We start from the raw sequence: 23,509 nt of genomic DNA on the forward strand, positions 1-23,509 counted from the left end.
GGCAATTGCCGGTTGCCGAAAATTTTTGGGTTCGGCAACTTCGGCAATTGCCGGTTGCCGAAAATCCCGGTTGCCGCACAGCCCTGTTGTGTACCTCCTTGTCTATCCATCAAAGATATTTTGGTCGGTCTATATAGTTATGTCATACCTCACTTCTTATATGCCTACGATGTGCCTGCCTTCGTGCCTCATTTGGCCAGCATGCCTACCTGCCTAGGTAGGCCTGTGGTTCCAGACCTTCGTCCACATTACATTCTATTCAACATTTAGTTTCGCTGGATAGATCTAACTGAGATAACCAGTTACACTGTGACGTCATCGGAAAAGGAAGATAATAATGTTTATTGATATGCGGATACAAAAATAAATACATACATATAGAAAAGACAAAATTTGGAATTTTTTCGAGTTTTCAAGAAAAACTCCAGCTCAGACGTCTTTCTTGAAGCTGCTACTCTCAGATAGCAGTGGATTAGTGTCCTGATCGTCTTCATCATCATCGTCTTCTTCATTTTTCAGATCTTCAAATGAAAAATCTTTCAGCGATTTCAGACAAATCGCCTCGTTTTTTTGAATTTCAAGTTCTCGCTCAATATCTCTCACTGTGATGAACCCGTCGCGGTCTGTATCGAGTTCCTGGAAAAATTATAAATTGTTGGATTATCATTTTTGTACAAAGTTACAAATTTCATTCTGTCTACGGAAAATGCAGCACTGTAACGCTAAAAGCTGAACTAAGAGAAAGAAGGAGACGCAGACAACGAGACGAGCTGCCTCTCTGCGTCTCCCTCTCTCTGTCTCTCGGGGCTCCAACTTAAAACGTATATATCTCTGCAACAATTAATCCTATCAAAATTTTTTTAACTAGTAAAATGTGTAAAACTTTATGCTGATCATTTTTGCCGTTTAAACTTTTTTCCTATCTCTAACATTCACGCCTTCGAACATGAGCAGGTGAGACAGCAGGGGGCGCAGAAGACGCGCTTAAAACCTAACTTAAAACCTATATAGCTCTGCAGCCATAATTGCTATAAAATAACTTTTAACTGGTGAAATGTGTAAAACTTTCAGAATCAGGGCGCACCTTGAATCTTTTCGAGGAAAACCTCGCAATCAACGGAGACATTGGTTTCAAGACGTCATCCACCGATGTAGATCGATAAATGCTACTGGCTGGCAAACCAATAGTCGAGGCATCTATAATTTGGTCAGTGCATGGTTTGTTCACAGCTGTCAATGCGAAAACGCAACGGGTATACTTGTAGAAACCGGGCTCATCGACTCGTCCCTAAAATTTTTAAATATGAAAACCTGATAAGACAATTATTTTCTCTCACCTTCCCCTCCTCATCCATCAGCTGAAAGGCGAATTGAGCCCGAGCCGATGAATTGATATGATAATTTCCCATTTCCGAAGTCTTCCCGTCCTCGGATAGTTCCCAGAGACAAAGGATAAGGTCCTGAAAGCTCAAATTGACGGGGCTTATCGACTTGATAAACCGTACCTCAAAAGTGATCTGCGGGTGCTGCTTCTTCTTCACAATTGCTGCATAGAGCCGATCAATGAATGCAGAGTCGTTGGCTTGTGGGAAGATACTCCTGAATAGTATACGCCACTGGGAGTCTGTCATTCGGCCGTTTGAGCATTTCTGAATTTAGGAGCTTGTTATGCATAAAATTCTGATTAGTTCTCCAGTTGGAAGAATTTCAATAGCATTAACGAGATCAGAGATATCGGGTTAAAAGTTAGAGCCATGAGAGAGCGCAAACGCAGAGAGGCAGAGCGTCTTGCTGTCTGCGTATCACTTCGCCCACGCTCCCTCACCCTGAACTTTGAGCGCCGGAAAATCTGCAATGGTAACAGATAGTAAAAAAATTCCAACTGAAAAAAGTATCAGAACGATATTTCCTATCAAATGAATCATGTTCCAGTCCTGTTTCACCTGCTTAAAATTCCTATACATAAACATGATCCACTTCCGATTGAACCCAGTCAACTGAACTAGCTGATCAAGGCCTGGAGGTTGTGTATTGAAAGGGTTTGCTGACGCATCCTCCAATTCATCTTCCACCTCTGAAAAAAACAGATCGGTTGGGCGAATTTGCACATACACAACACTTACCATCATCGTAGCAGCACAAAAAATACTGACATCGACGTATTCCCCAGTAGATTGCGTTGAGAAATTTGTTTTTGGTGGGTTGCCGGGAGCCAAAGTGCCTGGAAATGTTGTTTTTGAACTTTAACATCTTTAAACGTATTTATCTTTTTAATCGTTTGAAATTTTGAAAAGTTGTCAACTAGAAAAATGTTGTCCTTAAATTTTCCTACATTTTGTCACTTGAAAATTTTTTGCTAGCACTGACGGTTGCAGAGATACAGGCGTTTGAAATCGGTGAAGTTATAGAGTGGGAGGGAGAGAGACGCAGAGAGGCAGCTTGTCTCGCTCTCTGCGTCTCCCCTCTCCCTACTCTCTCACCTGTCGAACTTTAAACGCTTGTATCTTTAGAACGGGAAGAGATAGGCAAAAACTTCCTCTTACAAAAATTATCAGCGTAAAATTTTGCAGCTCCTCACCATTTCATCAAATTACTATCACTACTCATGGGGACGTCGCGCCGAAAATCGGATGCTCTGATATTATTAGTAGACTCCATATAAAACATTTTCAGTTCTTTTTTTTGAAGAAAAAAACTATGAGCAACGTGCTGGAAAATAGCAACAAGAAAATAATAATGATTCCCCAACAGCAGTCAACCCTCTTAATCTCTCTCTCCAACTTTTCCCCCACACATCTGAATTTTCAATACTATTTCCACATTACTCTGGTTTGGATTAACCGGTCATCAGGAGGACAAGAGCCGCATAATGGGCTCTGCTGCTCTTTTTCTTTGCTCAAGTTCTCACTTTAATTAAAAGTTGCGGGAGGGGGAGTGACACTTATTTCCTTTTGCAATATTTTTAGTTTTCCGGGGGAAGTATTAGGAAATGGGCAATTTTTTTATTTTTATGTCATAACATGTATATATTGACAGGAAATTATTATTTTTCCTTATAACGAATATCAAAAATATGTCGGCTGACAAAATGTTCTCCTTGAAATTTCGCACACTTTCGTAGTTGAAAGTTTTTCGACAGCAATTGTCACTGCAGAGATACACCGCTTCAAAGTTAGCGGGCTAGAGAGAATGGTGTGGGGCGAGACGCAGACAGACCCTGCGTCTCCCCTCCCTCCACGCTCTCTCACTTCTAAACTTTGAGCGCCCGTAACTCTGCAACGGTGAGTGCTATCAAAAAACTGTCAATTACAAAAATGATCAGCGTACGATTTTACGTGTGAAAACATTTATTTTGAGCTAAAAATCAAAGTACATACCTCTCCAAAGATCGTTGCTTCGCTGATGCTCTTGGCTTTGGTTTTCTCATTCTAGAAACAGCGCTGAAAACCTGAACTTGTTGAAAATTCACACAAAAAACCCAAAACCCAAAAGTCAAAAAAACAAAAACAAACTTCCGAGTAGATCTGCGAAAAGTGCGCATTCTGATCACAGCCCACATGTCTGCTCTCTGATGTCACCAGGCTCCGCCCGCTTTCTTCACGTCTCCTGCTCTTGGTGGGGCTCCTCACACGGGTAAGAGAAAGGAGACACTCAGAGATGAAAGAGATATATCTGCGCAAAGAAGAACAAATCTGAAAATAACACTAATTGGAGTGGAAAAGAGCTCTTTTGTAGTCTCAAGGGGGGAAGAAGGGAGCTATTGTGTAGCTTCGAATCGGGGATATTTCGGCAGCAGATAAATAATTTAAGAAAATTTTAATTATCAAAATACTCTCCTTCAAATTTCCTACATTTCGTCTGTTGACAACTTTTTGATATCTCTTTTTCTAGCAGAGATATTTAGGTTTGAAGTTTCCTGTTATTCTAAACTTTGAGTGCACATATCTTGGCAGTTATAATAGATAGAACAAATTATTTAACTGAAAAAATATTCAGCGTAAAATTCTGCATACTTTATCAGTCAGTAAATTTTTGAAAACCAAAACGGCTGCAAAGTTAGGCTCGTTTAAAGTTTAGGCCGAAAATGAGGGTGGAGACGCAGAGAAGCAGCGCGTCTCGCTGTCTGCGTCCCTCAATCTCTCACTCTCTCGTTTTTTTCAACTGTAAATTAGTATGGTACTGCAACTGTAAGAAATAGAAATTTATGCATATCTAGAATATAATATTCTCAAAATAAATATAAAAAAACTTCAGTTTTCAAAATCAACATTTCCATTTTCTTGGGAGAGTTCTAGGCTCTTTGAGCGAAAAAGTGTGTTCCTGACACTTCTAAAAGAGTATACGTAGAAAAACGTCAAGTTTCCACTAGATTTACTCCGATTTTTTGGTTAAAATAATTTTTTTAAAAAAACTTGATATTTTGAACTTGTGGCTTTGGTAACTGGAAATATATTTTATTAGGAATTTTTATTCCAATCAACGCAAAATTGTATTCTAATAAAATTTCCTTTAAAAAATGTTTCTTTATATGTAACAGTCGCGGAGATACAAGAGTTCAAAATTGGGTAGGCGAGATAGCAGGAGACGCAGACAGCGAGAAAAGCTGCCTCTCTGCGTCTCCTCTCTCTCAGCGTTTCAAGTTGAAACGTATGTATCTCTGCAATCATTAATGCTATCAAAAAATGTTCAACTAATAAAATGTGCACAATTTTAAGTTCTACATTTTCGTAGTTAAAAGTTTTGTTCTAACTTTACTAGTTGCAGAGAAACAGTATTTTGAAAGTTGAGAGAGCAAGAGGCGCAGAGAGCTAGACAAGCTGCCTCTCTGCGTCTCCCCTCTCTCTTAGCCCACCAACTTAAACCGCTTGTATCTTTGCAGCCATGAATGCTATCAAACAACTTTCAATTACAAAAATGTGCGAAATGTAATGCAAAAAATATTAGGCTTAAAATATTTCAGAAATTTTCGAAATTCAAAAAAAATTAACAGACTTTCTAGAACACTAAAACTTATTTTTATTCAAAAAAAATTTAAAAAAATAAAAAAAATTTAAAAAAATATAAAAAAAAAATTAAAAAATTAAAAAAATAAAGTTAGTATTTTTTTAAGACACCACATAACTAGAAAATAGAAAAAAAAAATCGAAAAAGGAGATGTATGTGTGAAAACTGGCGGCGAAAAACAAGTATCATCTAAGTATCTCTTTTTTCCGCTCTTAAAATTTTTGGGCGTCAAGCAGAGATTTGTGTTGTTCGAGAAAAGGGATTAGTGATCAGTAAGGAACATTTTTGGGATTAGTGATTGGAAAAGATTAAGGAATTTCTTAGGTTTTGATTATATCTTCTCATAGAGTAAATGTATCAAGAATCTACGAATTATAAATGTGTAAAGCGAGAAATGTCTCACATTTCTACAGTTGAAATTTTTTTGATAGGTTTGCTCTTCGCCGAGTTACGCAGGTTTTACGAAGGGAATTTTTTTTCACATTTTCTTCCAAACTTTTTAGTGCATCAAATAGGAAATTGTATACTGATAAATTTTCCATATAAAACTTTTTCTTTATCCAGTTTCCTTGCAGAGTTACAACCGTTCGAAGTAAGCACGCGAGAGAGAGTGAGAGACGCAGACATCGAGACTCCCTGCCTCTCTGCGTCTCTCCTCTCCCCCTTTTTTTTGGCCTGAACTTCAACCGGGCGTAACTTTGCAGCCGACAAATTTTTTCAAAAATTTTCAACTACAAAAATGTGTAAAATCTTGAGCTTTACAATTTTGTAGTTGAAAACTTTTTGAAATAACACCACATTGAAAAGTTATCGTACAGTACATATTTCTTAGAAAATATGTGTTTTTTTTTATTTTTTAAAGCGGCAAAATTGTGGAGCCCAGGCCCCATAAGCCCTAGATTAAAGGATCTCAAAAATAAAGAAAAAGAAAAAATAGAAAAAAATCCTACTGAAAAATAGAAAAATATCTTTCAAAATTCAATTAGTAAAATATAAAAAAGAGTGTCTTCTTTTTTATTCCACCCCCCCTTACATTTGCTCATATTTTCGCGGCGAGACCCAGAGAAAAATGCAAATATCTTTATTTTTTCAGTGCCAACTGGGACACTCAAATCGCAATTAATTACTGGAATAGAGATGATGAAGCTCATATAAGAAAAATATATCTGAAAAATCGAAATTTTTTGGGAAAAAATTTTTTTTTTGAAGAAAAAAAAACAGATAGCGAAGAGGAGAAAAAGGGCGTGAAAATTTCCATATAAAGAGAAAATATTGAAAAATGGAAAAACGAGGAGAAATTTGGGAAATTGAGAATTGAGGGATACGTTTACGAGTGCTAAAATGTGGAAAACATACCGAGTGAAAATTGACAAAAAAACTTTTTTTTAAATCTGAATTATAAAAAATCGATAATTTGAAACTTTTTCTCATTATATAGGTACAACTTATTTTTAGAATAATTTTTTTTCAAATTTTCTATAAATTCGATGCTGAATAACTATTTATCAGTGTTCCAAAAAAAAGTAATAGAATTTTGAAAAAAAAAACGTACTCATTTGAAAAATATATGTATCAGGGATGGGCGGCAAACGATTTTTTCCGGCAAATCGGCAAATCGCAAATTGCCGGAATTGAAAATTGCCGGCAAATCGGCAAACCGGCAAATTGCCGATTTGTCGGATTTGCCGGAAAAACGGCAATTTGCCGAAAATTTGAAGCAAATTCTATAAAAAAATGTTTAAAAAAACCGGAAAAAATTCAAAAAGGCACAGTTTTAAGAGTTTCCGTCTTAAAAAAAAACCCTCTAAACATTTCCGGCAAATCTGATATCCGGCAAATCGGCAAATCGGCAAATTGCAGGAATTGAAAATTGCCGGCAAATCGGCAAATTGCCGAAAATGAAAATTTCCGGCAAACGGCAAATGGGTAATTTGCCGAAAATGAAAATTTCCGGTATATCGGCAAATCAGCAATTTGCCGAAAATGAAAATTTCCGGTAAATCGGTAAACCGGCATTTTGCCGATTTGCCGAACGGCAATTGCCGCCTCCTGATATGTATTGATTTTTCCATTTTATTGAATTTTTCCAAAAAAAGTATTGATTTTTTGAGAATTTCCTCAAAAAAATATCGATTTTTCCGAATTTTTAAAAATTTTATTCGTTTTGAAAAAAGTCATTGACTTTTCTGTACTTCCTGACAAAGTTATCGATTTTCCGGGCTTCTACTATTACCGGTACAGAGAGTGTAGATAGTTAGAGAATGCCAGACATCCGGGACCCAATGGGGCGGGGCGCGCGGAACAGACGATTTTGTGTCGATTTACGAAATGATGACAACGAGGGAAATGTCGTAAATCGAGAAAAAATCGTCTCTTCCGCGCGCCCCGCCCCATTGGGTCCCGGATGTCTGTCACTCTCCAACTATCTACACTCTCTGTACCGGTAATAATTTATTCGCAGATTTTAAGAAAAATTATCGATTTTCGGGAGTTTATTGATTTTTTCGATTTTTTTTCAAAATTTCCCTGATTTTTTGTTACCTATGATTAAAAATATCGATTTTTCTACAAATTTTTTTGAAACATTTCTAAAAACTAAACAAAAAAATCCAAAAGTTCAAAAAGTTTCTCTCCCCGGTCAAATCCGATCCAAGAAATTCGTCTCAAATTTCTTCTTTCCCTGAAAATTCTACTAAATCTCATACATATTATTTATTCAAGTTCTCACCAGTATTGACACAGAAAAATAAATTAGAGTTTCTTTTTTTTTTTTGAAATTTTTTGGGGATGTAAGTAGGGGGAATAGGTGAGGATCTTGGTGTAGAAATTAGGATTTAAAAATGTTGAAAAAAAAATCGAAAAATTCGGAAAATAAATTAATAAAATTAAAAATTCACAACCTTAAGCAAATTTGGAATGGAAAAAAATGATGACAAAGTATAGAAAAAATCACAATTTTTAAGAAATAAAAAAATGCAAAAAAATACACAAAAATTCAAATTTTAGGGGGGAGATGAGCACAAAAAAAAAAGAGCAGCAATTGGGGTGATTATGAGCATTTTCAGGCTCGAGCGCAAATCTCCGAAACGTCTTGAATTATCGATTGAATTAGTTGCTCGTCGCCAGCTTTTCCGTCAATTTGAACACCGTCGGACTGAAAAATTGGGGGGTTTTTTGGGTGGAAAATTTCTAAAATAGGGAAATAATTCTTAAAAAATTGAACTATAATTTTCTGGCTAAAAAACTAAAATTTTGAAAAAAAAATTGGTTTTTTTTGCATTTTTTTTTTCAAAAATAGTGGAATTTTAATTCAAAAAAAAAATCGATTTATAATTTTTGAAAAATATTTTTTTCTTTTTTTCAATTTTTTTTTGTGCAGAACCTCAAAAAATGCCAAAAAGGTTTTCCAAACAATTTCAAATTTTCAGCTAGAGATTTTTGGTTAAAATAAAAACCTTTTTACCCAGTTTTTACAAATTTTTATTGATTTTCTATTAAAAAATTTTTTTAATGAAAAATAAATAAGCACTGAAAATCACCTAAATAAAAATTTTTTTTTTTTTAATTTCAAAACAATTTTTTTTGAATTTTAAAAACGTTTTAACTGTTTTAATTTTTGATTTAAATCTCACTAAACCATTTTTTTTTCTAAAAATACACCTAAACTTCCCTGAAACCCTGCTTACCGTTTTCTTAACCAACAAACAAATTGGCTCTCCACCAACAGTTCTTCCAAACAACGAAGCGGCTTTCGGCGTCTCCTCGACAATTGAAAAATGAGCTTTTCGTACAATTTGTGTGAGCACCGTCTTCAGCTTCACTTCTCCGGTTGCCACATTCTGTGTGGCTCCAAAATCCACGTCATCAGAGGCTAAAAGTGCCGAATAGTCGTCTTTTCGAATGCTGGAGTTGGGCATTACAAAGACTGTGGCGGGAATTGGCAGACGGAGATCAAGCTTGTCGTCACGTGTTCCTTCGTCGTCCTGGAATTTTGGGGAAATTTCGGATTTTTCAGAAAAAAAATTGGGGAATTTTTTCTTCGATTTTTGTTATTTTTTCTGCATTTTAAAATAATTTTTTGAATTTTTTATTTCCATTTTCCAAATTTTCACTATTTTTTACGACATTTATGCGCATTTTCTCGAAATTTAAACAACTTTGAGATTTTCCAAATTTTTTTTAATTTAAAAAAAAATTAAATATTCCATCAAATTTTTATGGTAAATTTCAAAATTTTAAAGAATTTTTAGCAAGAAAATTTTTTTTTCAAATTTAGATTTTTCACAACTTTTTTCAAATTTTTTGTAACAAAAAAAAGGGGTTTCGATTTTTTTTTTCGGGATATGGTTTTAAAAATTAAAAATTTTGGGTTTTTTTCAATATTTTTCCGGAATTATTTTTATTTATATTAAGAATTCTATTTTTTGGGAAAATTCTGAAATTTTGATTTTTTTTTGGATTTTCAAAATTTAGGATTACATTTTTGTGAAATTTCTAATGAGATTTTCAAAAAAAAAAATTTTGAAATTTTTTTTCCAGAAAATCAGAAAATTCCAGGTATTTTGGCTAACAAATTTAATTTCCAAAAAATTAGTAAAAATTTTGAGAAATTGTATTTTATTTCCTATTTTATAGATTTTTTCCTAATCTTCAAAAAAAATTTTTTAACTGTTTTTTGAAAATTTTTCTGTCTTCCGGAAATTTAGCCAGTTTAAATTCAATTTTTCCATTCCCGTACCACTAAAAAGTAGGTCAGTGTTCCTCTCATTGTCCGTGACACGTTGGTAGCGGTAACCTGCACATCAAACGAAGCTTCTGATGACGTGGCATCCGAATCGAGCTCCTCGGCAAGCAGAATCGGGTCCTGCAACGATGTTTTATCGGTTTTAAGGGAGAAAAAAATTCTGAAAATTTTTATTTTTCAAAATTCTGTAATTTTCAGTTTTTCTAAAAAAAAGTGTTTTTTTTTTAAATTTTTAAATACAAATTTTTCTCCAGAATTTTTAAATTTTTTGTCTAAAATTATCTATCAAAAAATAATTTCTGAAGTTTAAAATTAATTTTTTTCTAAAATTTTTATTTAAAAAAATTTGGAATTTTTTTTTTTCTAAAATAAATTATTTTTTGAAATTTCCATTTTTTAAAAATTTTCTGAAATATCCAATTTTCTATTCAATTTTTTAAATTAATTTTTTTCTAAAAAATTCAAATTTCCCGCTACCTCCGACTCCTTGAGCACTTTCGCATTCAACGTATCCACCATATTCAGCTCAATTTTTCGAATTTTCTCCTTATGCTCCTTCCTGGAAACTCTCAAATGCACAGTGAGCCGCCCATGATCCAGCGGATCGCAGTTGGGTCTCGCCACGAAATCCACGTAGATCGTCTTGTTGGCGGCGAGTCTACAGTACTCTGATGACGTGGCGGCTTCTGAGTCAATTGGGCTCGGTTGATGGGGAATTGATGGTGTACAGACGCCTGATGTCTCCTCGTATGCCTCGCGGACCTTCTTTTTTGAAGAAATTGCCGATTTTTTCAGCTTTTTCGGCTTTTCCACCTGGAAAATTAGAGGAATTGGGATTTTTAAATTTTTTTTCTGTGAAAAAACTTTTTAAAAACTCCTTTTTTTGGCTCTATTTTTACTTTAAAAAAGGCTCTTTAAAATAAAAATTTCAGATTTTTACATGCAAAAAAACTAATTTTTCGATTTTTTGTATTTATAAATTGGGTGAAAATTCCAAAGAATTGCAATGGAATTTCAGCAAATGTTGAGCAAATTTTAGAAAATTGCTAGAAATTTTCTGAAAATGCTCAAAATGTTCAAAAATGCTCAAAAATTGCTTAACATTTTTAAAAATTTCTCCAAAATGTTTGCCATTTTTCTTGAAAAAATCTATAAAATACTTAAAAAATATTTAAAAGAAAATGCTTAAAATTGCTCAAAATGCTCCAAAATGTTCAAAAATGCACAAAATGCTTAAAGAAGGAGTATCCTGAATGGGGAAATTGTTTTAAAATGTAGTATTCATGCTCAAACATACGTATATAACAAAAGAAAAACGGGAAAAATCCGTTAACATTGAGCATTTTAAGCCAGAAAAATCGGCGAAAAATCTTTAAAATTTGACTAGAAAAATTCTAGGCCAGGAGGATTGTCCGCATTTTAATTCTGTCGTGTACTGTATTTTTAATAAGTACTTAATACAATTCTTTCTTCTCAGTTTTCTTAAACTTTTTGAGAGAGAAAAATTATTTGAAGTTTGAAAAATAACATTTAAATCAATTTTTTGTTGAACGAATATGGCCTAGGAATCGCGTGGCGGCCTAGGATTCATTCACGCGGGAATTTGAAATTAATCCGCTTTCCTCCGCTTTTGTCGATTTTAGTGGCGATTTGCTCAATGTTAACGGATTTTTCCCGTTTTTCTTTTGTTATATTCGTAAGTTTGAGCACGAATACTACATTTCAAAACAATTTCCCCATTCAGGATACTCCTTCTTTAAAAATTCTTTAAAGTGTCAAAAAAAAAGGCTCCATGCTCAATAATGCTTTAAAATGCTCTTAAAAGCTCAAAAATTGAGCAAAATTCTCAACTTTTGTTTTAAATGCTCAAATTTGCTCAAAACGCCCAAAAATGCTCCAAAATGTTCAAAAATGCTCTAAAAAGTCCAAAAATGCAATAAAATATTCAAAAATTGCTTAAAATTTCTCAACATGTTCAAAAATAATTTAAATTTCTAAAAATGCTGTAAATTGCTAAAAATTCTCAAAAATGCTCCAAAATATTCAAAAAGCGCTCCAAAATGCTCAAAAATGCTGGAAAGTCTCAAAAATCGCTCAAAACTCCCTAAAATAGTCAGAAATGCTCTAAAATGTTCAAAAAAGTCTCGAAAATTGTGGAAAAGTCCTAAAGTCGCTCAAAACTCCCAAAAATGGTCCGAATTTCTCAAAAATTTTCAACGTTTTCAAAAAATTCTAAAAAATGCTCTAAAATGTTCAAAATGTTCATAAATGCTCAAAAGGTTCAAAAATGATTTAGCCTACTCTAAAAATTTCTGAAAATGCTCAAAAGTGCACAAAATGTCTAAAAATGCTCAGAAATGCTCTACAAAGCTCAAAAATTTCAGAATTTTTTCCAGAAAAATGTCTGAAACTCCAGCCGTCATTTTCCCTTACATTAAGGGTACTCTTCATCTCCAAAGTACTATCAATTGGTACATTTCCATTACTTCCATCCAACCAATCATCCATATTAAATAAATTCGATTTCGAAGCCGACGATTCTGGAAGGCTCTTCTTTTTCTTTAATTTCGCCACCGCCGTCGCCGTCGTCGTCTTTTTCCCAGTTTTCTTCTTCTTTTCCTTAACTAATTTCACAGCAGGTTCCTGCTGCTGAGCAACAAGTCTCGGCTCAAACGTCGTGGGTGGTCTTGGAACAAGTGGGCCTTGTTTTTGTTGAGATGGATAGACACGGGTGTAGGCTTGAGGAGCTTTTACAATCTCATCGGGCCGGAGCGGGGCGTCTAGGTCCATGTCAAGGGCCCGGAATTCGTCGATTGAGGTTATCTGGAAATTTTGAAATTGATTTTTTTTCGGTTTTTTCGGCTTTTCTACTTTTTTATTTATTTTTTTTCGGCATTTTTTGGAAAAAATTTGACTTTTTTTTGGTAAAATTTGGAGATTTTTTCTGTAAAAAATTGGCATTTTTTTGGGAATTTTTGGTAAAAAATTTGACATTTTTTGGTAGAGTATTGGCAATTTTTTTGGGATTTTTGGTGAAAAATTCGGCATTTTTGGGGTTTTTTTGGTAAAAATTTGACATTTTTTTGGTAAAATATTGGCATTTTTTTGGGATTTTTTGGTAAAAATTGACATTTTTTGTATACATTGGACATTTTTTTTTGGCAAAAAGTGCTTTTTTTTTGTAAAAAATTTGACATTTTTTGGTAAAAAATTGGACATTTTTTGGTAAAAAACTGGTTTTTTTTGTTGTAAAAACTGGACATTTTTTTGGGATTTTTTGGCAAAAATTGGCATTTTTGGGTTTTTTTGGCAAAAATTGGCATTTTTTGTATAAATTGGACATTTTTTTTGGCAAAAATTGCATTTTTTTGGTAACAAATTTGACATTTTTTGGTAAAAAATTAGGAATTTTTTTTTGGAATTGTTTGGTAAAAAATTGACATTTTTTAGGTTTTTTTTTGTAAAAAATTTGCATTTTTGGGAAAAAAGTTTGACATTTTTTTGGAATTATTCGGTAAAAAATTGACATTTTTTTGGCAAAAATTGCACTTTTTTGGTAAAAAATTTGACATTTTTGGTAAACAATTGACTTTTTTAGGTAAACATTTTTCGGCAAAAACTGGACATTTTTTTTGGTAAAATTCGACATGTTTTGGATTTTTTTGTAAATATGCCAAAAATTGCCCAATTTCCCAAAAAAAAAATTTCCCTTTTTTGGACAATTTTTCTCCAAATTTCTCTGAAAATCCTCAATTTTCCGTACTTTCTCATCCTCATCATCCGTTGACTTGGCTCCTTCAGGCATTTCTCCATCATTTCGATTAACTTTATGCACAATTCGATCCTCTTCTTCACTACTTGTACTCGTTGTTCTTCGCTTTTTTCCACTTTTCTTCCCATTCTTTTTTCCATCTTTTTTCGTCGATTTCTTCTTTTTTCCACCACCAATTATATCATCCTCTTTCGCTTTTTTCCAGCTCAACGTCGAGTCTTGTTGCTCCATATACCGGTGGAGCCCAACTACACCCGGAATTTCCAGTGGTGATTGAATTTCTTTTTCTTTTTCGACAATTTCTACGCGTTCGAGAGGGTTGCCGAAACGTGTTGGACGTTTTGGAGCAGTTGCTGAGCCCTGGAAATTTAGGAAAAAATTGTAGAACTTTTTTTTCGAAATTTCAGCATTTTAGGAGCCAATTTATGGAATTTTTCATTAAAAATGCTCAAAAACTGTTTATTCTGAAAATAAAAAATCGATAAAATATCGGAAAAAAATTGAAAAATGTCACAAAATTTAATATAATTTTTTTAGAATATTTTTTTAATCTAAAAAAATTTCCTCCATCCATTGAGCCAAGTACTTCTTTATCTTTAAAAAATAGCCTTATAAATATAAATTTTTAAATAAAATACTATGAAAAAATCGATGGAAAACTCCTGTTACAGTACTCTTTAAAGGCGCATGCTCGTTGGTATTTTACAAAAAATTGTCGTGCCGAGACCGGGTACCGTAATTTTGGCGCGAAAATTCAAATTTTATAAAATGGTTCAATTTTCGACAAGAAAAAAAAACTTCCGGCTGGAATTTCGAGAATTTTGGGAATAAATTTCCAAAATGTTTACGATTTTTTAAAAAATATTCTGACATTTTCCAAGAAAACTGTATTTTTTTCCAGATTATCGCGTTTTTAAATTAAAAAATAACGTTTTTCTTGCAATTTTTTTTAGTTTTCCGTTTTTTTTTCGAGAAATTTCCAAAAGGTAGTTTTTTTTTTTACTTTTTGGCAGAAATTTATATATTTTCTTGTGGTTTTTATTTGTTTTTTTTTTCTATTTTTTTCAAAAAATATCCGAATTTCACCAAATGTTTGAGATTTTCTCTGAAAAAATATATCGGAAAATTAAAAAAAAAATTCCAATTTTTTTTCTAAAAATATCCGATTTTTCACCAAATTTTCCAATTTTTTCTGAAATTTTTTCGATTTTTTTCAGTAAATTTTCCGATTTTTCAATGAATTTTCCAATTTTCTCTTTAAAAAAATACCGGAAAATTCGAAAAAAAATCTGATTTTTTCGAAAAATTGCAGATTTTTCACGAAATTTTCCGATTTTCTCTGAAAAATATCAGATTTTTCAGTAAATTTTCCAATTTTTTTCAGAATTTTTTCGATTTTTTAAAGAAAAATATCCGAATTTCGCTAAATTTTCCAATTTTCTCTGAGTAGAAATATCGGAAAATCAAAAAAAAATTTCCAATTTTTTCGAAAAAATGGCAGATTTTTCAGTAAATGTTCCAATTCTTTTCTGAAACTTTTTCGATTTTTTTTCCAAAAAATATTCGATTTTTCAATGAATTTTCCAATTTTCTCTGAAAAAACATCAGAAAATCAAAAAATATCAGATTTTTTTTTGAATTTTTCGATTTTTTTTCTGAAATTTTCTCGATTTTTTAAAGAAAAATATCCGAATTTCACTAAATTTTACGATTTTATCTTAAAAAAAATATCGGAAAATCGAAAAATGTCCATTTTTTCACTAAATTTTCCGATTTTTTCTGAACATTTTTTTTGATTTTTTACCTTAACATAATAGGGATTATTCTCAATCTCCTGTTCCCTCAACTTCCGTCTTTTCTCAATTTCCTCTTTGCTCATCGCAATTTCAGCCCCATTCTTCCCCTTTTTCTTCTTCCCTCCACCGAGCTCCTCCAGGTCCTGCACCACCGGCTCCTGCTCCTCATTCTCGAGCATTTTCGGTCGGGTAGCCGGTGCTCCGAACATCTCCTCAATATCCGATTCATCATCCGATTCGTCTTCAGAAGCAGCGGCCCACTCCTCACCAATCCATGCATCTAGATCCAGGCCATCCGGTACTGGAACCTTTCGCTGAGCTTTTGTAGCCACTGGATTAAGCTCCCCATCATAGAGCTTCTGAACTTCGGAGCCCATTTTTTGACGGTCTTGGTGGAGCTTCTCAACGATCCGTATGATAGCCATCAGGTTACAGGCTCTCTCCTGAGCTTCTAGATGCTCGGAGAGCTCGAATTGTGGAAGTTTCGAGAGCATAAGGTTGTCGAGACTATCTATAGCATCCCAATCGTCTTCCTCTTCGGCTTGAGACATTAGGGAGCAGTAGAGTTTTCCAATGTTCTGAACGTAAACCGACAGAATGTGGCCGGGCATCACGGATGGTTTCGCTTTGAGCATTGATTCGAGCACACCTTGTTGATTACGGACGTGTCTGAAAAATAGAAATTTTGGTGAAAAATTGGAACTTTTTTGGGATTTTTTGGTAAAAAACTGGAATTTTTACACATTTTTTTTAAAATGAAAAACTCAATTTTTTAGGATTTTTTTCAATAAAAAAATCGGATTTTTTTGGGAATTTTAAGTGGAAAAATTTGATTTTCTGAATGATTTTTTAAAATTTTGAATCGGATTTTTTTGGGAATTTTTGGTGAAAAATTTGCAATTTATAGGAACTTTTTTAATAAAAAAAATTAGATTTTTTCTCGGCTCGCGGATCCACTTACTGGCTATATTCTCCACAAATCCAAGCGGCCGCTAGGAGCACTTCACACATATTGCTCCGTTGTTGAGCCGAGCCGGCGAGCAAAACATGAGCATTTTCGACGAGAAGAGCCATTTGAGAGACGGAAAAGTGACGAATTGACTCGACACGTACGGTTACATCTTGGATCTGGAAAATTGGGGGAAAATTTTTGAGAAAATTGGAAAAAAATGGATTTTTCTGAAAAAAATTTAAAATTTGGTCTAAATTGACAGTTTTTGGCGAAATTTGATATTTTTTGACGAAAGTTGGTGGAAATTGATGATTTTTGAAGAAAGTAGACATTTTTTGGCAAAATTTGGGAATTTGTGGCGAAAATTGGTGATTTTTGACCAAAGTTGGTGAAAATTTGTAATTTTTGGCGAAATTTAGCAATTTTTTGGCGAAAGTTGTCGAAATTAAACAATTTTTGACAATTTTCAACGAAAGTTGTAGAAAATTGCCAATTTTTTGGAGAAAGTTGATAATTTTCAGCAAAAGTTGGTAAAAATTGGAAATTTTTGGCAATTTTGGCGAAAATTGACAATTTTTAACGAAAGTTGGTAAAAGTTAGTCATTTTTCGCGAAAGTTGGTGAAAATTGGCGATTTTTTGGCCAAAATTATCAACTTTCGACAACTTTTGGCAAAAATTGACTTTTTCGCCATTTTTCCTTTTTTTTTCAGCAATTTTCTATGCATTTTCTCCACTTTTTTCGGCAATTTTTTGGCAAAAGTTGTCAGTTTTTGGCGAATTTGGCCATTTTTCGGCGAAATTTGTCGAAAGTCGACAACTTTCCGGCGAAAGTTGGCAAAATTTGACCATTTTTGGCGCAAGTTGTCGAAAATTGGTAATTTTTAGCGAAAGTTGGTAAAAATCACACTTTTTTGGCGAAATTTAACCATTTTTTGGAAAAAATTTGACATTTTTGGTGAAAGTTGACAATTTTCCTCAAAATTGCCTTTTTTCACCAACTTTCGCCAAAAAAGTGCCCACTTTTGACAACTTTTGGCAAAAATTGGCAAAAATTGGTCTTTTCACCATTTTTCCTCCTTTTTCAGCAAATTTTTATGCATTTTCTCCACTTTTTCGGCAATTTTTTGACAAAATTTGGCAAAAGTTGTCAGTTTTTGGCGAATTTGGCAATTTTTCGACGAAAGTTGCCGAAATTTGACAATTTTTGGGGAAAGTTGGTGAAAATTGGTAACTTTTCGGCGAAATTTAGCAATTTTTACGAAATTTGACATTTTTTCGAGTAAAGTTTTCGAAAGTTGACATTTTCTGCGAAAATTGTTTATTTGAACCAACTTTCGCCCAAAAATTGCCAACTTTCCCCAAAATTGCCTTTTTTCACCAACTTTCGTCGAAAAATTGTCAGCTTTCGACAACTTTTTGCAAGAATTGGCAAAAACCAATTTTTTCACAATTTTTCCTCCATTTTCAGCAATTTTCTATGCATTTTCTCCACTTTTTTCTAGATTTTTCAAAACTCTACCTGCTCGGCAATCTTCGCCCCGTGCTCCGTTCCCTCCACCTTCGTGAGCTCCACGAGCACCGAAATATACCATTCAAAATTGGTAATATATTGATAGTTGCTCCAACTACATATTCCAATAATTCTGCTCAGAAGCTCATCTCGATAATGACTTCCTTCGGCAGCTTCGACGTGTTCCATTAGTTTTTTGACAATTTCCACAATATTCTTCTTACTAACCATTCCATAAAGTAGATCAAGACTTCTTATTCGAATACTTTCATCTTTATCATCAAGGCATCGGAGCACAATGTCCTTGTGAGCTTGGACGGCTTTTGGGTGGGTTTTTAGAATTTTTCCCATCGCCAGGAGCCCCAAATATTTCAGATTTTGGTCGGAATCTTCGATGAGAACGCCGAGTTTTTGGACGCAAAGTTGAATGGAAGCGGTGTGGTCTCCGCCGGCTGAGATGCTGATTAGTACTGAAAATTGGGAGGTTTTAGGTGGAAAATTTGGAATTTTTTAGCTTTTTTGGGCGGTTTTGGTGCAAAAAATTATTTTTTCGTCAAAGATTTTCAAATTTCTGAGCGATTTTCAGCCGATTTCAGCGAATTTTAAGCTAAAAAGAACTGAAATTTATTTTTTTTTATTTAAAAAAATTAATTTTTTTTCCACTGGCTCATTTAAATTTAGAATGTTTTTCGAATATTTTGCTAGATTTTTTTTTAATTTTTTAAATTTTTTTCTGGCACCTTTGACAAATTTTGAAGCTGAAAAATACTGAAATTAAAAATTATTGATTTTTTTTCACAGAATAAAAATTTTTTAATTTTTTTTTCTATTTTTTTGAAAAAAGTACATTTTACCTTTTTTGTGAGTTATTTTTTTCGATTTTCAAACATTGAAAAAAAAATTAATTTTTGATTTTTTCGAATTTTTTTTCACTTTTTTCCAAATAAATTTTTTTTTTAAATTTTTGTTTTCAAATTTTCGTAAAATTTTACTTATCTAGTATTCTAAAATTTGAAAAATTCCAATAAAAAACTTTATAATTTGAAAAAAAAAATTGTTTCGAATTTTTTAAATTTCAAAAAAATTTTTTTTCATAATTTCCTAAAAAATTATATCAAATTTTAATATCGATTTTTACCTGCTATAACAGTATTAATACACTCGTAGAGCAACGACATTGCTGACGTTGAATTGATGAGATTTGTGAGCGGCTCCAGGAGCTTCTTGCCAAGTCGGGGCTCCAGTGGGACGAGGGCTCCGAACTGAAAATATTATTCGTTTTTTTTGGGAACTTTTTTCGAGATTTAATAATAAATTACAATCAGATTTTTAATGCAAAAAAATTTAAAATTAAAAAATAAATTTTTGGAAAATTTTTATTTTATCTCTTTTTTTTCCTTTTTGTTCATTTTTTTCTAACACATTGAAATTTTAAAAACTTATAAATTTTTCGAATTTTTTGCTTCATTTTTTTCCTAAAAAGTTGGTAAAAAAAAATTTTTTTTTCATTATTTTTCCAAATTTTTTCAGATTTTTATTTTTTTTTTGCGAAAAATTCAAAAAAAATTCGGAATACTTCAATTTTTCAGAAAAAAAAATTAGCTTTTTTTCTCAAAAAAAAAATCTGAAAATTTCACTTTTTTTTAGAAAAAAATCGAAAAAATTCAATTTTTCTCCAAAAAAATTCTGAAAAAAAAATCGAAAAAAAATCCGAAAAAATTCAATTTTTCTCCAAAAAAATTCTGAAAAAAAAATCGAAAAAAAATCCGAAAAAATTCAATTTTTTCTCTAAAGAAAATCGAAATTTTATTATCATTTTTTTCGAAAAAAATCCAATTTTTTCGCTTAAAATAATCGAAAAAAATTCAATTTTTTCGCATAAGTAACCGAAAAAAAACGATTTTTTCGGAAAAAAAATCAATTTTCAACCGATTTTTTCCAATTTCTGCCTCGAAATGTCCGTACCAATTTAATAATTTTAATAAGCATCCAATTATTCGAAGAAGTAGTCATTAATTTAAAGAAAACCGGTGCCAGTGTCAAATAATTCTTCGGATTTTTCCTCGCCAGCTCACAAATCACATTAACCGCCGAGCTCTGAACTCCCGGATCCGGATCTTCCAATTTTTCTTTCAATCGGGGAAATGTTGGTCGTAGAGCGTCTGGATACTTTAAAAATATCTTATAAAGCAGCAGAACCGCCCGTTTTCTCGTATAATTCCGCGAGCAAGAGAGCAAATTTACAACGTCCGCTGCGAGATCTCGAGCCAAATCTGGAGTTACGAAGCAGCTGAGACCACCCAATGCGATACCGCTTTCGTACATATTTGAGCTGAAAAATTGAATTTTTCGTGATTTTTTTTTTGAAAAAAATTGGAACTTTTTCGATATTTTGAGGAAAAAATTGATTTTTTGGCAAAAAAATTTTTTTTGAAAAAATATTATTTTTTCCAGTTTTTTTTTCATTTTATTTTGGAAATAAAATCTATATTTTTCCTTTTTTTTGAGAAACAACCGAATTTTTTCCGTTTTTTTTTAGAAAAAATTGGATTTTTTATCAATTTTTAAATAAAAATCTATATTTTTTCTTTTCCCCTTTTTTTGGGAAAAAATCTGAACTTTTTCGATTTTTTTAGAGAAAATAATGGATTTTTTATCAATTTTTTTCAGAAAAATCTAGATTTTTGCCTTTTTTTCAGAAAAAATATGCATTTTTTATCAATTTTTTAGATAAAAAATTGTATTTTTTAAAGCAAAAATCTGAATTTTTTTGATTTTTTAGAGAAAAAATTGTGTTTTTTATCCATTTTTTAAAAGAAAAATCTGGATTTTTGCCTTTTTTTCTGATTATGGTTTTTTATCGTTTTTTTAGATAAAAAATTGAATTTTTTGAGAAAAAAATAATTTTTCAATTTTTTTTTCAGAAAAAATGATATTTTTCGGTTTTTTTTATTAGAAAAATAAAATTTTAAAAAGATTCTAATTTAAAAAAATGAAATTTCATTTTTTATTTGTAAATTTCCAGAAATTTCTTGCCAAAATCCAAATTTGCATTTTTTCAACATTTCCAACATCAAAAATCGCATTTTTTAGCTCAAAATTGGCGAAAATTTGTATTTTTTCCAGTTTTTCACACTTTTTCGCCCAAGAACCTTACCTATTCACATCTTTTCTTATCAAATTCGTCGTCAACATAAGGACATCAGTCTCATCGTGGAAGCTTTGTGCAGCGGCGAGATATCTGAAAAATTATTGATTTTTTACTGAATTTTCGGCTTAAAATCATCGAAAAATACGTTTTAACCGGAGTTTTTAGGTCAAAATTCAGCAAAAATCGAATAAAAACCAACCCTATTCGCTTTTCCGTGTATTTTGTAGAAGCCATCACTTCTATCACGTTGAACGAAGCCCATGAGATGTCATAACCGAGCATTTGGAGCTGAAAACATAAAAAGTCATGGTTTTTACAGATTTTTAAGTGAAAAATTCAATTTTTCGTGTTTTTCTTCATTTTTAGAGCGTTTTTCCACTGAATAGAGGCTAATTTTCAAGTTTTTCGGCACGCCGGAACTCACATAGGCCAACTTTTCAATTGCGTTCGCCTTCACATAAATCGAGTCTTGTCGGAGCTCCTGCTTGATCTCTTCCATACATTGAGTGATGTATCGGGACTGAAAATATCAAAAAATTAGATTTTTTCCCGGAAAACCAATAAATCCCACCTCATTATCCTTATTATTGCGAATTCCGCGGATCAAGTCGGTCAGAGACTTGTCAAAGATCCGGTCAATGTTGCTACGCACCTTGCGTAACGCCATTTCTTCGAATCTGAAAAAATTTTGCTTTTTTTAAAGTTTTTTTCGTTTTGGGAGTGAAAAATGACACGCAGAAGGGTTCGGTGAGGTGATTTTTGTGAAAAATATTTTTAAAAAATTTAATGTTGTGATTTTTGTGACAAAAACAACAAAAAATCTTGGTTAAATAGAGAAAAATTGCTTTAAAACCGTCAAAAAATAAAATAAAATAATCTTCAAAACTATCGCCTCGAGACCCAAACTAAAACTTCCTCCATGTACCTTTAAAGAAGGCATACGGTTTTTACCATAATTTTTCAGAATTTAAGCACGAAATCTGATTTTTTCTCCACGAAAACAATAAAAAGTGTTTTTAAAATTTCATCAACCTATTTCACAATTTCTTTAATTGAAAAATACAAAAGAGTCAACCTGAACTCGCACAAAACAAAAACTCGTGTCAAAACCCAACAAAATCTTGATGTCATGCGCCTTTAAAACAGTACTCGAATAAATCGATTTATTGAAGTTTTTATCGATTTTTATTGTTTTTTCTTGGTAAAAATGAATAAATTAATCACGAAAAGCCACAAGAAAACCGGAAATGTTTAAATGAATTAATTTTGGGTAGCATTTCTGTAAAATCCATTCTAATTTCGGTTTAGATGGCCAGAAATAGAAGAAAATCCGAAAAAAATAGGTAAATTAAATTCTAAATTTGCTTTAAAACAGACAAATTAATGTTTTTCAAAATTTAAAAAAATCTTTAAAAAAATTTCACAATAAAATAAAAACCTTAAATTCGCAGGAACTAACATGGTGCAACATGCCTCAAAAAAAAACCCGAAAAATTCCAAAAAAATGTCCGAAAAGCGCGGGTTTTTGTGGGGAAAAGGCGATAAAATGAGTGAAGGATTAAATGGGGACGTCGTCCTCCATCTCTTCAGCTTCTGCGTCAGTTCCAAACACAGAAGGGCTCCTAAAAGAGGACGAAAAAGACGACGCATCTTCTTCCCTCCTCGCCCCAAAGATAGAATCAAACATAGAACGTGCGGAGAGAAAATGAGGGAAATAGAGCGGGCAGGGGTCGAGACGCAGACAGGAAAGTAGCGGCACAGAGGGGTGCAGCAGCACAGCTTGCGGAGACGGATATATCGACCAAAGGCACTGAAGAATTATTAAGGACAACGACAAGTGTTGGAGGGACTAGAGGGAATTCTAGGCCAGAAGTTTGACCTAAAAAAGGAAATTGGAACGTTTTTTTTCGAAATGTTCATCTTAAAACCTTCTAGAAAGCGCGCTCTAATGAGATTCACCGATAATTCGCAATAGAGCGCGTTTTCATCTGTTCAATCTTTTTTTTCAAAAACTCACAACTGAAATGACGTCTGCGCTAGGAGAAACCCCTGATCGGCTCGTCGATTTCTCAGACTTTTTGAATTTTTTCGAACCGTCGCCGCCGCCTCTTCGAAATGTGATCGCATGGAATTTTCAGACAATTTCAGACAAAACATTTATTATTATCTAGCAGAATCATAGAAGACTAATAACAACTGGAGGAACAGTACGAGCGGGAGACAGACAGATAAGAACTAAAATTATCTTATCAATTTTAGTCAGCGGCGAGCACAAACTATTAGGTCGTTCAATAAGTTTTGTCGTTTTTTTCCAGTTTTGATTTTTTCTTGGATATTTTTTTGCGGTTGTATAGAGGACTGTTAGTAATGACAAGCCCAACGATATCAGCCATTTCGGTCAACTTCCAGGTTGTTTAAAACTCCGAACTATGACAACGAAACAAAATTTTTTTTTTCGATTTTTTTTATTTCCTCATGAAATCAAAAACTTTGTATGCGTAGATGTATTAGACAGTTAGTTAAATAAAACTGAAAATTTTCAGACTCAGGCATAGCTTATTGGTAGCGCTACATCTGTT

The 23,509-nt window shown here is 32.8% G+C and overlaps 2 protein-coding genes and 2 non-coding genes across 5 annotated transcripts; 2 read left to right on the forward strand and 2 right to left on the reverse strand.

Annotated features, from left to right (window-relative positions):
• Nucleotides 1-326: 326 nt before the first annotated feature.
• ncs-6 (EF-hand domain-containing protein) lies at nt 327-3,692 on the reverse strand. The gene is made up of 8 exons (NM_062168.7): nt 3,513-3,692; nt 3,378-3,440; nt 2,124-2,221; nt 1,944-2,074; nt 1,506-1,649; nt 1,338-1,460; nt 1,085-1,288; nt 327-636 (listed from the first exon to the last, which is right to left on the reverse strand). The coding sequence occupies exons 1-8, from the start codon at nt 3,557-3,559 to the stop codon at nt 430-432; spliced, it is 1,017 nt and encodes a 338-aa protein (NP_494569.1). The 5' UTR covers nt 3,560-3,692; the 3' UTR covers nt 327-429.
• W09G10.7 lies at nt 749-796 on the forward strand. The gene has a single exon (NR_050967.1). It is a non-coding gene; the product is annotated as an Unclassified non-coding RNA W09G10.7 (non-coding RNA).
• Nucleotides 2,408-2,460, forward strand: W09G10.8. The gene has a single exon (NR_050968.1). It is a non-coding gene; the product is annotated as an Unclassified non-coding RNA W09G10.8 (non-coding RNA).
• Nucleotides 3,693-7,702: 4,010 nt separating the features above from the next.
• apd-3 lies at nt 7,703-21,607 on the reverse strand (the record flags this gene model as incomplete). 2 transcript variants are annotated; one of them, NM_062169.7, is made up of 15 exons in its annotated part: nt 21,502-21,607; nt 21,355-21,450; nt 21,130-21,218; nt 20,937-21,020; nt 19,745-20,111; nt 18,918-19,041; nt 17,789-18,249; nt 16,278-16,444; nt 15,325-15,985; nt 13,512-13,880; nt 12,182-12,571; nt 10,226-10,561; nt 9,743-9,868; nt 8,691-8,987; nt 7,703-8,158 (listed from the first exon to the last, which is right to left on the reverse strand). In NM_062169.7, exons 1-15 carry the CDS (start codon nt 21,595-21,597, stop codon nt 8,066-8,068), a joined length of 3,756 nt encoding a protein of 1,251 aa, NP_494570.1. In that variant the 5' UTR covers nt 21,598-21,607. The 2 variants fall into 2 exon arrangements, with proteins under 2 accessions (NP_494570.1, NP_494571.1); NM_062170.5 differs by lacking the exons at nt 20,937-21,020; nt 21,130-21,218; nt 21,355-21,450; nt 21,502-21,607 and having other exon boundaries at nt 8,066-8,158; nt 19,855-19,883.
• Between the last annotated feature and the right edge of the window lie 1,902 nt (nt 21,608-23,509).

Source organism: Caenorhabditis elegans, chromosome II (genome assembly GCF_000002985.6).
Source record: "Caenorhabditis elegans chromosome II".
NCBI classification, from domain to species: Eukaryota; Metazoa; Nematoda; class Chromadorea; order Rhabditida; family Rhabditidae; genus Caenorhabditis; species Caenorhabditis elegans.

Coding starts and splice junctions, on each gene's coding strand:
- ncs-6 (NM_062168.7), bottom strand. CDS start 3,559: ATGTGGGCTGTGATCAGAATGCGCACTTTTCGCAGATCTACTCGGAA. Junction 1,461..1,505: donor ACCCGCAGATCACTTTTGAG/GTACGGTTTATC, acceptor TTGAGCTTTCAG/GACCTTATCCTTTGTCTCTG. Junction 1,289..1,337: donor TGATGGATGAGGAGGGGAAG/GTGAGAGAAAAT, acceptor TAAAAATTTTAG/GGACGAGTCGATGAGCCCGG.